Source organism: Miniopterus schreibersii, assembly GCF_964146895.1.
Source record: "Miniopterus schreibersii genome assembly, chromosome: 8".
Classification (NCBI taxonomy): domain Eukaryota; kingdom Metazoa; phylum Chordata; class Mammalia; order Chiroptera; family Miniopteridae; genus Miniopterus; species Miniopterus schreibersii.
The window spans coordinates 66403738-66418349 of record NC_138109.1 but is presented as its reverse complement, the minus strand read 5'-3'; the positions used below and the strand labels follow the sequence as shown (position 1 = coordinate 66418349).

At 39.9% G+C, this 14612-nt stretch overlaps 2 protein-coding genes across 3 annotated transcripts in view; one reads left to right on the top strand and one right to left on the bottom strand.

Moving 5' to 3' along the window:
* Nucleotides 1-231: 231 nt before the first annotated feature.
* Nucleotides 232-10012, top strand: FAM8A1 (family with sequence similarity 8 member A1). The gene is made up of 5 exons (XM_081145099.1): nt 232-1032; nt 2206-2326; nt 3923-4046; nt 5004-5143; nt 6583-10012. The coding sequence occupies exons 1-5, from the start codon at nt 318-320 to the stop codon at nt 6725-6727; spliced, it is 1245 nt and encodes a 414-aa protein (XP_081001225.1). The 5' UTR covers nt 232-317; the 3' UTR covers nt 6728-10012.
* Nucleotides 10013-13157: 3145 nt separating this feature from the next.
* The window catches only part of NUP153 (nucleoporin 153), a 63770-nt gene continuing 62315 nt past the window's right edge, over nt 13158-14612 (bottom strand). For both annotated transcript variants that reach the window (XM_081143969.1, XM_081143970.1), the window contains exon 22: nt 13158-14289. In XM_081143969.1, coding sequence (XP_081000095.1) covers nt 14205-14289 — 85 coding nt within the window. In that variant the 3' untranslated portion in view covers nt 13158-14204. The remainder of the gene's footprint in view (nt 14290-14612) is intronic.

Here is a 14612-nt window from a genome sequence, read left to right as displayed (position 1 = left end):
GACTATCCGGAGAGGCCTCCGACCCTGGACTTCATTAAACCTTACGGAGCGGGGGTCGGCGGGCGGGAACGGCCCGCGCCCAGCAACCTGCGCGCCCAGGGCTCCGGCAGCGCGGCGCCGCCCGCCGGCGCTCTCCCCTTCCCGCGCCGCTCGCCCCGCCCCCGGCCGGCCACGCCGCGAAGGGCGGGGTTTCCGCTTCCGGTGGCGGATTGTTGACGCCTGTGGCTGCTGCGGTGGCGACCGGGCAGTTGGGGAGGGGCCAGCAGGGAAGGGAGACGGCGCGGTGACAAGCCGCGGAGGGTGCTCTTGAGACGACGATGGCAGAGGGGCCGAAGGAGGCCCGAAGCCGCCCTCCGGGGCAGGGCGACGGCGGGGGGGACCACGAACTCGTTCCTTCCCTGAGGGGCCCTCCCTCCGCCGCCGCCCCACGCCCCCAGGACGGGCCGCAAGCCGAACCCCAGGCCCCGGGCCGGCCCCCAGCCGCAGGCCTCCCTCCCACTGCGGCGGCCGCGGAGGAGTCGGAGCGGCCGCGCGAGCCCCTGAAGCGCGAGGAGGCGGTGTCGGATCCCGGTGCGGGGCTGCGGGAGCCGGCGGGCTGCGAGGCGCCCGAGGCCGCGTCGCCGCGGGAGAAACCGGCGCGGCTGAGCGCTCGCGAGTACTCGCGGCAGGTGCACGAGTGGCTGTGGCAGTCCTACTGCGGCTACCTCACCTGGCACAGCTGCCTGGCCGCCTTCCCGGCCTACTGCAGCCCGCAGCTGCCCCCGCCGAGCTACCCCTCGGGCGGCGGCGCCGCCCCCCAGGCCGGGGCGCCGCCGCCCCTCCAGCTGGGCTATTACAGCCCCTTCTACTTCCTGAGCGCCGCGGCCGCGGGGCCCGGCCTGGGGGCGGCTCCCGGCGTCACCGCTCCTGCTGCAGTCGCGGGCCTGGGACCCCGGGCTCCCCACGTTCAGGGGTCCGTCCGGGCAGCCCCAGGAACGAGGGTAGGATCCGCCGCCCCTTCGCGAACCCCAAGCGACGCCGGGCGCCAGGCAGGTGAGGAGCGCGAGCTAGAGGTTGGGCGGAGCAGAAGGGTCTTCGGGAACTGCCTGCGGGGACGAGCCGGCTCGCTTTTCACGCGGGCAGCTGCTAGTGCTCCTCCGAATGGTGTTTCTCCCGGGCTTCAGCTGTCGTTTGCCCAGGCCTTAGGCTCCCGGAGTGGACGGAGAGGCTGCACAGTTTCTTCCTTTAGACCTGGCACTCCGAATTGATTCCCTCAGCCCTGGGACTAGTCGTTTCCGCGTGTAAAGAAATTTCTGCTCCTCAGATCCTCCTCTTGATTAACACGCTGTGGAGAATGAGGTTCAAAGCCTAATTCTCAGCTGGCAAACCTACGTGGGGGCGGGGCGGGGGGGGTTGACAGTAATGCTTGGAAATAACCCAGACGTGGATTTATTACATATTATCTATGTATTATAGAATGTGTAATATAGAATTAATCATTCTATATTACTTTATATTAGGTACAGTGGAATTACTTTATATCAGGTACAGGTGGATATAAAAGGAAATTGATGCAAATGGAGTTATGAACCTTTGACTGGGCCTAGCTAAATGATCTTTGTATTGTCTGTTTACTTCTGTATGGGAATTAGAATATTTTGCATTAGTTACACTTTTTAGTTTATCATTTAGTTGCTGTTTATTCAGCTACAGATCTATGGGACTAGAATTAGTTCCTGAATTTGATCCCATTCAGAATTTAGTATGACTGATTTATTACGTAGAAAGCAAGACTAAATGAACCACAGGGATTTACTTTGTACTAATTGTCTATACTTAACCTTGGTTTTTACTAAAAAATACTTAATTTTGTGCCAGACCTGCAATCACCTGAATTCTCTTCATTTGAGTCCCTAGCGAAATGCATTGAGTACCTTAAATAATTAAATGTATCTGGGAAATTACTTTTTAAACATTGAGGTGAAAACAAACTTTAAACTATTCCTGAATAGTGGAGTAGTTAGTGTTGCTATATTTTAATAACATGTACTATTGGTGGAGTCAATGCCAATGATTGTAGCAAAGTTGTAAATATGTTTTTTTTATTAGCAAGCTGTACCTTGACTTTACATTACCCATTTGTTTACCTAGCTTGGATTCCAAGCTGGGTAATGATTGTGAAATGATTGGTTTTCCTAACGTTTTGTGTGTGTTTTTAATTTACAGGCAGAGAGTATATTATTCCATCCTTGGCCCACAGATTTATGGCAGAGATGGTGGATTTCTTTATTCTCTTCTTTATAAAAGCAACGATTGTCTTAAGCATTATGCACCTCAGTGGAATAAAGTAAGTTAAGACTATTTGCAGAAAGGTTTATTAAAACCTATTGAGAGATCTCATTTTGTTAAATTCTATTTATGCCTGCACGTGACTATGGATAATCTGTTTGCCAGTGTCATGATTTCTTTATAGTTTTGTGAGATTTTATTTTGTTAGTTTTAAGAAATAACTACAAAAAAGAGAATAACACTGCAGAAAATAACTACAAAAAAGAGAATAGAATAACAAATCCTGCCAAATCCATAGGACTCTCACCCATCAAAAGTAGGTAAAAGGAGTCCCCAACCTTGGTTTGATTTGATTCAACTATTTTCTCAGGCAGAACTCATTTCCCTCTTACTAGGCATAAAGAGCTTTTGGAAGATGAACTATTAATAATCAGGTAGGTGGCATTTCCAAATAGGATTGCTTATATTATCAGGAAAGTCCCAAGTGAACTGCAAAGTGAGCCACTTGTTTGAATAATCCTCCTTTCACATTAATAATCATGGTAGTAATTATCACTCCCTAAGCACTCTGTGTATGCTAGGCATTGAGCTCACCTCTTTATATGGATTCTTAATCTTATCACCAGTATGAGCTGTTAATACCTCCATTTTATAGAGATTGAAATTTGGGTTTACAAGAAGTTAAGCCCAGAATTTACAAAGTTACAAAGGTAATAAGTGACAGAATCAAGATACAAACCCTTGGAGTCAAATTTCAGGGCTCTTGCCAGGAACCTGAGTTACTGTGACTCCTTCCTCTCTCTTTCTCTCCTACCCTCTACATATCCCCGTACCAGCTCCTTTCTGTTGAACCTCCTGAATAGCCTTCAACCCAGACCATTTTTATCATCATTGTTTCTCCCTAGTCCAGTTATTGCCATGCCTTGCCTGTATTATAGTAAAAGTCTCCTGTTTCCTGTTTTATCTCAATCCAGTCTGTGATATAAAACCAAAGAGATCATAAATTGATTCTGCTCCTTTCCTGCCTTAAAACCCTTCCTTCAGTAGTTCCTCACTGCCATCAGGATCAAGTCTTATCTTCATATGGTTTAACTTTAAGATGCCCTTATTTCCTAATCACTGTTACCTCTCATACTTAATATATGAGCCATACCAAACTGCTTATAGCTTCCATCACTTTCTTGCTCCAAGGTTTTCTCCCTTGTTAGTCTCTCTCTGAAACTTCTCCCTTATTAGTCTGGCTAACTTCATCCTTCAGATCTCAGCTTACATGTCATTTCTGGGAAGCTTCACAAGTTAAATGTACCTGGTACCTGGTGTGTGTTTCTATAGTACACATGGTTTTCTATCACAACTCTTCATCTCACTTTATTATCACTTACTGTTCTCCTTTCCCTGCTAGGCTAGAATCTCCATGAAAGTAGAGACCATGTTGAATTCATTCATTATATTCCCAGGGCTAGTACGGTGCCTGCTCGTAATAATGCTGCCTGTTTGTTAAATAAGCTAATGTTTTGTGAAACTAGATAGTTGGAAACAAAAAGATTAGTTTTGAATTTGAAATAAAGTTTATAACTAACACTAATGGGGGAAAAATCAATGCAACTGCTCTGATAACTAATTCTTTATAACCCAAAACTATTATTTTGTGTAGGGATATCTCTAAGTTTGCTATGCATTATATAATAGAAGAAATAGATGAAGACACATCAATGGAAGACTTGCAGAAAATGATGGTTGTGGCTCTAATATACAGATTACTAGTTTGTTTCTATGAGGTAAGCTGCTCAGCAAATATTAATATTTGTCTAATTTTAGATTATCAGCCCAAGACAAAAACAACTAATGGAAATTTAGTTATTCATGTATTCGTCATGTATTCGTCAAATGTCTATTTTTTCTAAATTTTCTAACATAAAACTTTTCAAGTTAAAAAAACAAAACTTTCTACCCTGGCCACTGGTGTGGCTCATTTGGTTGGAACATTGTCCCGTGCACTGAAAGGTTGCCAGTTTGATTCCCCATCAGGGCACATAACCTAGGTTTTGGGTTCAGTCCCCAGTGGTGGGGGTGTGTATGGGAGGCAACCTGTCTATGTTTCTCTCTACCTCTCCCCCTCCCTCTGCACCCCTCCTTTCCTTCCCCTCTTCCTAAAGTCAGTAAAACATATCGAGTGAGGATTAAAAAATAAATTGATAAATAAGAAAACATTCTAAGTGAAGACATTTTATAATTTCTTTGTAATATATTTTAGTCTCATGGTCCAAAGATGTACTTGTAAATTGTGTGGAACTGGAAATGTGTTTTTCCATAGAAACAACTGGCTCATAGAGAAATATGACAGTAGATCACTGGTAGTATTAAAGATGTTCTCTAATACCTTCAGAAATAAGCATTAAAAGGTTAACCTTTGAGTATTCTGTGAAATTCCTTCAACTTGAAATTTTTAAAGCATGAATAATAAGGCAGGAAAGCTTACCTTTAAAATTGATGAAGTTGAATCCTGGCCAGTTAGCTCAGTTGGTTAGAGGGTCACCCCAATATACCAAGGTTGTGGGTTCAATCCCCAGTCAGGGCATAGACAGTAAACAACCAATGAATGCATGAATGAGTGGAACAAATTAATGTTTCTCCTCTCTCCCCTCCCTCCTCTTTCTCTGAAATCAGTTTTTTAAAAATGAAAATTGGCATGGTTGAGCTAGTAAATTACTTTTAAATTATCCTTCTTTCCTTAGATAATTTGCATTTGGGGAGCAGGAGGAGCTACCCCAGGGAAGTTTCTGCTGGGGCTTCGAGTTGTGACATGTGATACATCAGTGCTTATTGCACCAAGTCGGGTTTTAGTGATTCCTTCCTCAAATGTTAGCATTACAACGTAAGTTCTTTTCTTAATCTACTATGTTCTTATTAAAATTTTAAATTTTGAATAATCAATATAGTTCATAAGTTATACCATTTAATATAGTATTTTTAGGATGTTGGTATTTTTTCTTCACGGCATACTATAGTAAATGGGCTTACATTAAGTTTAAAACAAAGGTTGCGTGTTTTTTAGTTATATGATTGTAGACCCTTTTTCGGTATACATTTTCAAGAGAATAATTTTATGAATTGTAATTCACAAGAATGAAAGGATGATTTGGGTATCGGTGCTATCTGTGTCAGTGCTCCAGGCCCTGACTTTTTTATTCTCTAGACCTGTGGCTATTGGGTCAGTTACTGATCTGCTCTCAGCTTACATTGGTCGTACCTGTCATCATCCCATCTTCAATAGGCAATGAGTTCCGGTAACTGTACGTGCATGCATCCTGCTTGTAATACTGTTAGCGTCTGCCTCTGGGGCAAGGTACAGATTAGTGATAATGGAAGTTGTGGAGGTGAGTAGGTGGTAATCATTTGAACAAAACAAGATACTGGTTGGAACTGCTGCTAGAATGATTCAGAGCTAGATTGTTAATATAAAGAAGTATGAACAAGAAATTCTAGAGGACTTGATTGTGCTGACATACTCAAAATTTCCTTACAATTTTTGTGCTCATAATAATCCTGGCTACTACTGTTAATGAACATCAATAATGGCTGCTTATTGAGCAACTCATAAGCTGTTAAAAACAGTGTGTATTAACTAATTAAATCCTAACAACCTTGTAAGCTAGGTACTATATGTACACTTACCTCTTTTACAGATGTGGAATACAACTTGTGATTCCTAGAACGTGGATCTGAAACCAACTAGTCTGGATCCAGAGCCCACTCTTAGCCACTGTGCCTTTCTATATAGCCTTTGAATGTGCTAAAAGGCAGAAATCTAACAGTAGGATAATTCTCCATCCTAAGCTATTGTTGAAAGCAAAGCTTTTTTAAATCACAAGATCCCACAAAGAAAAGAGCTGGTAAAATATAGAGTAATTTTAAATACTAGTGCTTCATGGAAGGTAGAAAATGAGACTACAGTAAACACACTCAGTTTAGAAGATAGTAAAAACAGGAATGAGTGACTATAGAAAAGGTAAGTAATGGGAATAGTTTCCTTCTGGCAAAATACTAGGAAATACCATAAACTTTAGTTCATATTGTAAGATATATTACTGTTTTTCATGTGAAATTCCTAGTCTTTTATGTTGATGAAGTCTTTAGAACTAGCTGAGGTGGTTTGATAATATACTTGAAAATAACTCAGATTTCAGAGGTAAAATTTCTCTCAACTATACTTGGAATGGTTTAAATACATATTTTGGACTCGATAGTATAATATTCATCTATATGTGGTGTGTCTACAGTTTATATGATTTTTGCTTCATTTTTTATTTTTAGGTCCACTATACGAGCTTTGATCAAGAATTTTTCCATTGCTTCTTTTTTCCCTGCTTTCATCACACTGCTGTTTTTTCAGCATAATCGAACAGCCTATGACATTGTAGCAGGAACCATTGTGGTAAAAAGAAATGGGGTTAGATGATGCCCCCAAAAGTCCTGAATTCCATACTTTCTGGAATAATGACAAGACTCAATTATGTTTCAAGGCCGTCAGTATTCCTGGGCTACGTTAATTGATGATTTAGAAATTAAAGCAGTTGCTCCAGTGTGATACAGGTGACTATGCTGAAAGTATTTTTACTTGAATGCCAAAGAACTTTTCCAGAAGAAAAACCTGTTGAATTCAAGTGTTAAAATTTTAGATCAAAAAGAAGGCCAGTGGTTTCATAATCAACAATGGACAATATATATACTAAGATCTAAGGCATCAGAATTTGCCGAAAACATTTTCAGCTTTGAAATCTCCAAATGAAACTTTAAAAATTTATTTTGGTTTATCCCAAAATGATGGAAAATGTCCAGTTGTGTTTTGTAAACACATTATTCCTCTTTTAGTTAACACTTCTTGGGGAAGGTGTTGTCTTTGCTTTTTGGGGGGAGTGGGAACACAAATTTGATAATCCACTTATCTCCCATCCCAGGAGGTGGTGACTTAGCTGCAAGAAAAAGGGGCAAGAGAGGCAGGCCTAGCAGTTCCCTTACCTAAAGTTTTAAAACCTGTACTGCAGTTTACTATGGGACTGATGTAACTTTACAACTATTCTTAATGCTTCAACATGTATTTTGGGGCAAAGTTTTGCATGATGATGAAAAAGTATTGTCATATTGCTATATTAACACTGACTTTTAAAGAAAAGCTAAGTTAGTGATTGCTTTTAATGGGGGGGGTAATTTTCACTGTAAATCTAACTTAAAATTCATGTGCAAGTATTTTCAGTGCCCTAAATCAAACTATAAATATGTGGGGGGAAATTACTTCCATCAAACAGTTGCAATATTTACTGTAAAACAATATTCCCAGTATGTGTGCAGCATGAAGTATTAGTGCTTTTCAGTGTTCTGATTATAACTTCTCTATACACTCAGGATATTTACACACTAGTTTCCTTTTACATTTCATATAGTTCTATAAATTTTGAAACACCAAGTTAAATAATGAGTATTTCATGATTAAATACTAATAACCTGTGAAATATTAGCAATTTTCCCATTATGGACTGTTCTAAGGAAGAGTAGCATTTCCAGACTTTATCCTAAGTTCTTTGGTTCTGGGATCCAAAAGCTTGTAATTTGGGCCCGCCATGGGTTATGTTTTGAGGGAAATGTTAAGCAAAGTATCACTTTGTGTATTGCCATTTTAATTTATTTTTCTGTTGAAGCAGAGTTGTGGAGTTTCAAGTGTGTGTGTGCTTTTGTTACACAACCCAGTTTGCTGTGTTGAGATACACCTAAACTAAAAGTTTTGTTTCTTAGGCATTTTCTCTAACTCTGATATTGTTTTCCAAAACAGAACAAAACACTAAACTGTGTTGGACAGTTCAAAATTAGATTGCTTAAAGGGTCAATCTAGGTTTAATTTTGGTCTTACTAGCAAATGGAAGACATGTCTACTATCACTGTATCAATTTTTAAAGTGGGCTTTTCTTTTATATTTAAAACTGTGAAAACATTCACATTTAATGGTTATAGAAACCATAACAGTATCCTTATTAATACCCTTTGTTGTAAAACTGCATAAACCATGTTTTTCAAAATAATTTTATATTAAACTCATCACAGAAAGCCTGTCAGTTAAGTGTATCATAGTATTAAAAAGATCATTCACTTGTAGCCTCTGGGAAGGCGTTATGGCCCTTCACAGTAAAAAATAAAACTAAAATTTTATTAGACTAGGAATTAGGAAATGTTACATAAACTTACCACTTTAGTGTATATACACTATTTTTGCCACTGATTGGGAATTCAAGTTGAAATGTCCTTCAGTTATGTAACTGTGGAATTTACCTTTACTGTATTACTTCCTCTCAGATATTGGATGGCTTACTATCTAGGCTATTTTTATTTAGTATAACAAAGCAAACAAGTAGTCCAGTTTAATTTGTTATACTTAAAACATTGTACATCTATGTGGGTGTATTTAAATCCACCTCAGGATTCAAGTTATACTATATAACTCTATATAGTATTATTTTGTCTGCTTTTACAAAAAAAAAAAATCCAAGTCTGTTTCTACGTATGAATTCCACACTGGGGAAAAGAGATTTTGATTCCAAAATAATTGAAAAAAGTGACAAAACAATGGGGAGGCAGGAGGAGCCATTTTTTCTCTGGGAGTTGTGAGGAGTGGAGAATCCCTCTTTCCAGTACTCCCTATTTCGTATATGTCATTTATACAAATGCGGATTTTCTGTGTCAGAGTATAATTCTCATGTTGAAGCTCTAGTCTGAAAAGGCAAAGTTGTCTTCACAGTACAAACATTATTCATCGCTTTTACAACATAAGCAAATAATGAAGCAAAACTTAGGCGCCAAGCTAAGTGAGAGTGCTATTTCGGTGAATATGCCCCATAGAAAACCACGGAACAGTTAACTTCAGCATCTAGGAAATCTCAGTACCTGTTACCAAAGGTAAGCTGAGTCCAGGTTCCCCTTGAGCAAGTCTCACTGCCACTCGCGGTGGGCCTACAGCAGGTGCGCGTGCGTGATGGCAGGCCTTGCTCTTAGACTAATCTGTGACCGCAGAAATAAAGCCAACACTTTTTGGGATACTAAGCCTTTACTTTAAAATATGCCCAACGCATGGTACTTGAGGAGGACCAGTTCAGAAGTTACTTCTTTCTACCTAAACATTTACCATCCAGTTTTACCCAAATATTTAGGATTGGGGGAAAATGTATTACATTTGAGGGCCATTTTGTCTAAATTAGAAAAATAAGTCTTCAGTGTATTTTTGTTTCAAATAGTGGTAAAAATTGTTCTAACTAAAAGAAAAATGTTCCCTTGTGTTTCATTAACGCATATTTCCAACAAAAGGAAGGTAAGGAGTTGAAAATTAAACAATTTGCTACTTGGGAATAAAAGCTTTTTGAGAGGAATAGGGGCATTAAATATTTTCATTGTACACCTATCCCAGGCTATTGTTTATGAAGAATATTTTTAAAATAACAGTATTCCTAAAATCTGACAAGCATCATTTCAATTACTTTCCATTTCCCACCCCCCATACCAAAGGTGAAAATCTTTACATGTACGTGGCTGGGATAAGTTCTTCATTTCAAACCGCATATTTCCTTGCAGCCATTATAGTAGGGCTTGACCCACAAGCAGTATCTGAAGGCCTACCTTTAAATAAATACAGCATTCTATTTTTAATAATTTGTATGCCACCAATTTGTATTCATCTCAATAAATACTTGGTCACCAATGATTTTGTGTTTTGCCTGTTTCTTTGCTTTAGAACCTTCCAAGGTAGAACTTCCTTCCAAATACATGTTTCTCCCTTCAGGAGGGACTACAGCAGTCAACTGGAGTGCTTTCAAAATCATCACCCACTTTCTGGGATATATCCTTTTAGCAAGTCATTCAAAAGTTACCTGTAGATGGTTAAGCTTAATGTTAAACTAATCCTATCTTAAAGTGGTTAACCATCCCAACTATCGTGCAGAGAGTAACCACCCATATTACACAAGGAACCAGAAATTCAAGTCACAGCTAGTAAATGACTCAGCTGGGCAGTTTAAACCTCCTAATCTTACAAGCATTTCCTATTCTAAGCTTGACAAATCTAGACGACAGAATACAAAACAGGTTCTTCAAGAACAAAGATAATGAAGGATAAACTTAAATGTAGCTAAACTATGGCCTGGTCCGAGTCCTGTAGACTATGTGCTGTTAGGACCCCAGCCACAAACTACACATTGTGGAACGAGAGTTTACTTTTGAGGCAAGTTTATAAAAGTTGCCATATTACAAGGAAACAGGTGCTGACCTGGTTATACAGCTGGTGTGTATAGCTGGACCCAACACATTTCTTCAATTTTATACTAAATGTGTCAGTTTTCATTAAACAGGCTAGTCATTGAAAATTTCCATTGAGTTTCAAACTTGATACATAAACAGGCCTAGGAAATGACATGGAGTCATGTCCTGCGTAATGTTTCGGTCAACAATGAACCAAATGTACAATAGTGGTCCCCTATTATGATGGAGCTGAAAAATTCCCACTGCCTAGTAAGACAGCCGAAGCCACGTCACAGCACAGCTGCCTGCAGGATTCAGCACAGTAGCGCGCTGTCACGGTCTGTAGCTAGGAGCAATAGGCTGGTGTGTAGCAGGCTCAGCCACCTAGGTTTGTGCGCTACAATACGTTTGCTCGGCGACAAAACCGCCCAATGACACACTGCTCCAACACAGCCCCAGGTTAAGCGACGCATGTCTAATACAATTAAAGCAAATACAAATTCTTCCCAGGCTAAACCAGAAAGTGTAAGGCTTGATTATAAATGGTTAAAATTAGTCCACTTTTATTTCAAATAAAATCTAAACACAATTTCAGGGGAGAGCTTGTAACAGTAAGCAACTAGCCCAGGCCAGGAGGCCGGGTTGGTTGATACACCGCCCCGTACACCAAAAGGCGCGGGTTCAATTCCTCATCAGGCAGGTACCTAGGTTGCAGGTTTTTGATCCTGGTACAGGTGCGTAAGGCAACTGATCGATGTTTCCCACATCAATGTCTCTCTCTCTCCCTAAAATCCGTAAAAACATATCCTCAGGTGAGGAGAAAGAAAAAACTAAGCAGCTAGCTTACAAATTTTTCCACTGTCGGGGTTCTTAATGCGTGAAATCATAAATTACTCTAAACCACCAAGCTCTCAATGTGGCAAGTCCTGCAGATGCTTATTTAATGGTGCATACTTCTGGACCCGCCCCAGACCCAGTGAATTAATCTCTGATGAGGAGGTCCTAGAATACACATTTGAAACAAGTTATATCGATGTACATTCAGTAAGAACTGACACTCCTGTCATACTGACCAAATTATATAAACATACCTGATTTCTCAACCTTTCTGCAGGCTTTTCTCCCTTCAGAGGTTATTTTCAGACAGAAACAATTTCTCCTCGCCCTGGCTGGTGCGGCTCAGTTGGCTGGGCGTCCCCCGACGCCCCAAGAGGCTGCAGGCTCAGTTCCTGGTCAGGGCACATGTCTGGGCTGTGAGCTTGATCCCCAGTAGGGGACATGCAGGAGGCAGCCAATCGATGTTTCTCTCCCCCTCAAATTAATAAAAACACATTTTAAAAAAACAATTCATTGCTCCAGCATAAAAAGTGGGCTAATAACTGTTTCCTTGTCCTGCTTACCCCCTTCCACAGTCAATTTTCACTTGTGTATGGAGCATACAGCCCTAGCCGGCCCAAGGCTGCTGTCAGTGTCACGGGGTGGGTCAGAAGCGCGCCTACAGCCTGAGCCGGTCTGGTAAGGAGATGCCCGTGCCGAGCCTGAGTAAGGACAGGCTGAAGTGAGAGCTGCTCCCACGAACGCACCCTACAGAGCTGCCACGTGCAGCCGGGGAATTACCACCAGAGACGGAAAACACGAGTCACAGTGCTGAACACAGCCCTGTACACTTCAGTTTGGGGGCCAGAAGATTTCATTTTCAAGAAAAGCCACTTTAAGGATGGTTCAGTCACTTCTTTACAAAGAAAATAAAAAGGTACTTAAGTAAAAGAAAACCTTTCTAGCACATTTCTTATGAAAAACCTTTCCCAGAGTAGAAAGCCTAAAATTCCCATCCGTATGGGCCTGAAGAATGGCTGAGAATGAACAGACCTGCAACTTAGTTAGGCATTACCTTTTCATAAAACCACAAATTTCAGTTTACTTCTTCCAACCTTAACCACCAGTTTGCCCACAAACAGGACCATGTCAAATGTGCATTATAAATACAAAACTTCTACCCCAAAACCAGCATTTGATGATGGCCTAAGATATTTTTAATAGGAAAAAATATATTTTCATTGTACACACACACCAAAAAGCTAAACATTTTTAAAGTTCTGAATTTACACCTCAACCAGAAATTCAGCAAAATAGAAGTCAGCACAACATAACTGTGCATTCAAACTGAAGAATAAAATTACCAAATGTTGCCCCCTTCAGCTCTTTTATGGACCACAGAAATCTAATTTTTTAAAAATTAAGTAAAATAATCAGAAAAAACATTACACAAAAGGACCACTGAAGTTTCTGTGGGCTGCTCTGGCTATGTATCTACAAGAACTCAATAAAAACTCAGTGTCTAGTCACCTATCAAGGAAGATACAAGTACAAACAGAAATGACTGTGTTTATTTCCAACTTTTAAAAAGGTATGTCAATTTATATGCAAAATAGGCAAGATTCCTAGCACCAGATGAAAAGCAGGTACCTTCAATATGTTGTAAATTCAGACACTTTCCCATTCACTTGGGAGTTATCCAAATCACTTAAAAGCATTCTCTGAAATTTATCTTCCAACTGACCATTATTAACCTTTATAAAAAGGTTCCCTTCCAGAGTTAACACTAGAACAAAAAGGATTTCACAATTTTTTATTGATGGCATTTATCCCATGGTTTAACATGTTAATTATACTGTAATAAACATGGCTTTAATATTAAACTTTTCCTTATTATCCAAAGTCACCACAGTCCATTTCAGTAAATATAAAAATATATGCTTAATACTTTGTACAATACTGGTTTTTGGTCCAAACAAAACTGGATCAGAAAAGCCAATAAATTCACTTTAAGAATCCCCAATTTTTTTTTAAAGATTTCCAAATGGATTTAGGCAACTTTGAATAATGGGATTTACATAATAAAATCTGAGACAAGACTAAACAAACAACAACAAAAAAATTCTAACACAAAATTAAAATTTCAAGTTCACAGATTTATGTTATGCCAAAAAAGTACAGAAACAAAATTGTATTTACACAAGTCTCATAATAAAATAATGGAAAAGGCAAGACAGGTGATAGAAGAATGAAAATATAGAAATAGCATATAATTATTAAGTGGAGAAGGAACTAGATCTAACAAGTCCTTAGCATGAACCATTCTTTAATCAGGCTTCCTCTATCAGAAAATTTTAGTGCACAATACACCCAACTCACTCACTTCACACATACACCAGCACAAACTCAGCATAGAAATCATTCATTTCAACATCCTCTAATCTATACAGAATTCGTCAGATATAATTACAATATCAATGCGTTCCATAAACGCGTATCAACGCACATAATGGTGCAGACGAAGAGGTTCTATACAAAGCCATTCACTGAGCGGGCTCCATTCCTGAATTCAGCCAGCCTAAGCCAAATCAGTGAATAATTTGCTGGATCATAAAATATTTTTGCTGAAGAATCAGTCATCAGTCTATTTATTATTTATTTTTAAAGGGCATGGAGAGAGGTGAGGGCAGGGCTTTTGTAAAGAAAGAAAGGGGATAATTCCAAAATCAAAGAAGTCCTTAGGCAGATTTGACTTCTGATAACTCCAGCACATAGTACAATCCAGTATCTAAAAGCGGGACGACAGCTTTTGTTAAAACGTGTGTATAACACCATTGTGACATTTATTTCCTGCGTCTAACAGCAGTCTTTATCTTGCGACCAGAAACTGAAGTTCCAGAAGAAGAGAACATATTTTTCCCATTTGACCTGTGAAAAATAAAAACTTCAAAATGTGATATGATGCTCAGTATTTTAGAATCATAATATAACTCCAAATGTGACCAGTGACAAGGGGGGAGGAGAGACATTGTTCAAGTAAACACATTTCCTGTTGTACAACACACACACACACACACACACACACACACACACACACACTGCTATTTCTTTCAGACTATGATCCTCCCAAACTATAATATGGCAAATTGATATTAGAGAACATACTTGCTTTTACCTGAACTATACTGCACCTTGGTGATTTTAAAAACAACACACACACACACACACACACACACACTCATGCACAAGTA

What these genes read in the sequence shown, in the direction of transcription:
- FAM8A1 (XM_081145099.1), top strand. Translation starts at nt 318, where the DNA reads ATGGCAGAGGGGCCGAAGGAGGCCCGAAGCCGCCCTCCGGGGCAGGGC. An exon ending in CGACGCCGGGCGCCAGGCAG is followed by an intron (nt 1,033 to 2,205) that starts GTGAGGAGCGCG and finishes TTTAATTTACAG; the next exon opens with GCAGAGAGTATATTATTCCA. An exon ending in ATGCACCTCAGTGGAATAAA is followed by an intron (nt 2,327 to 3,922) that starts GTAAGTTAAGAC and finishes TATTTTGTGTAG; the next exon opens with GGATATCTCTAAGTTTGCTA.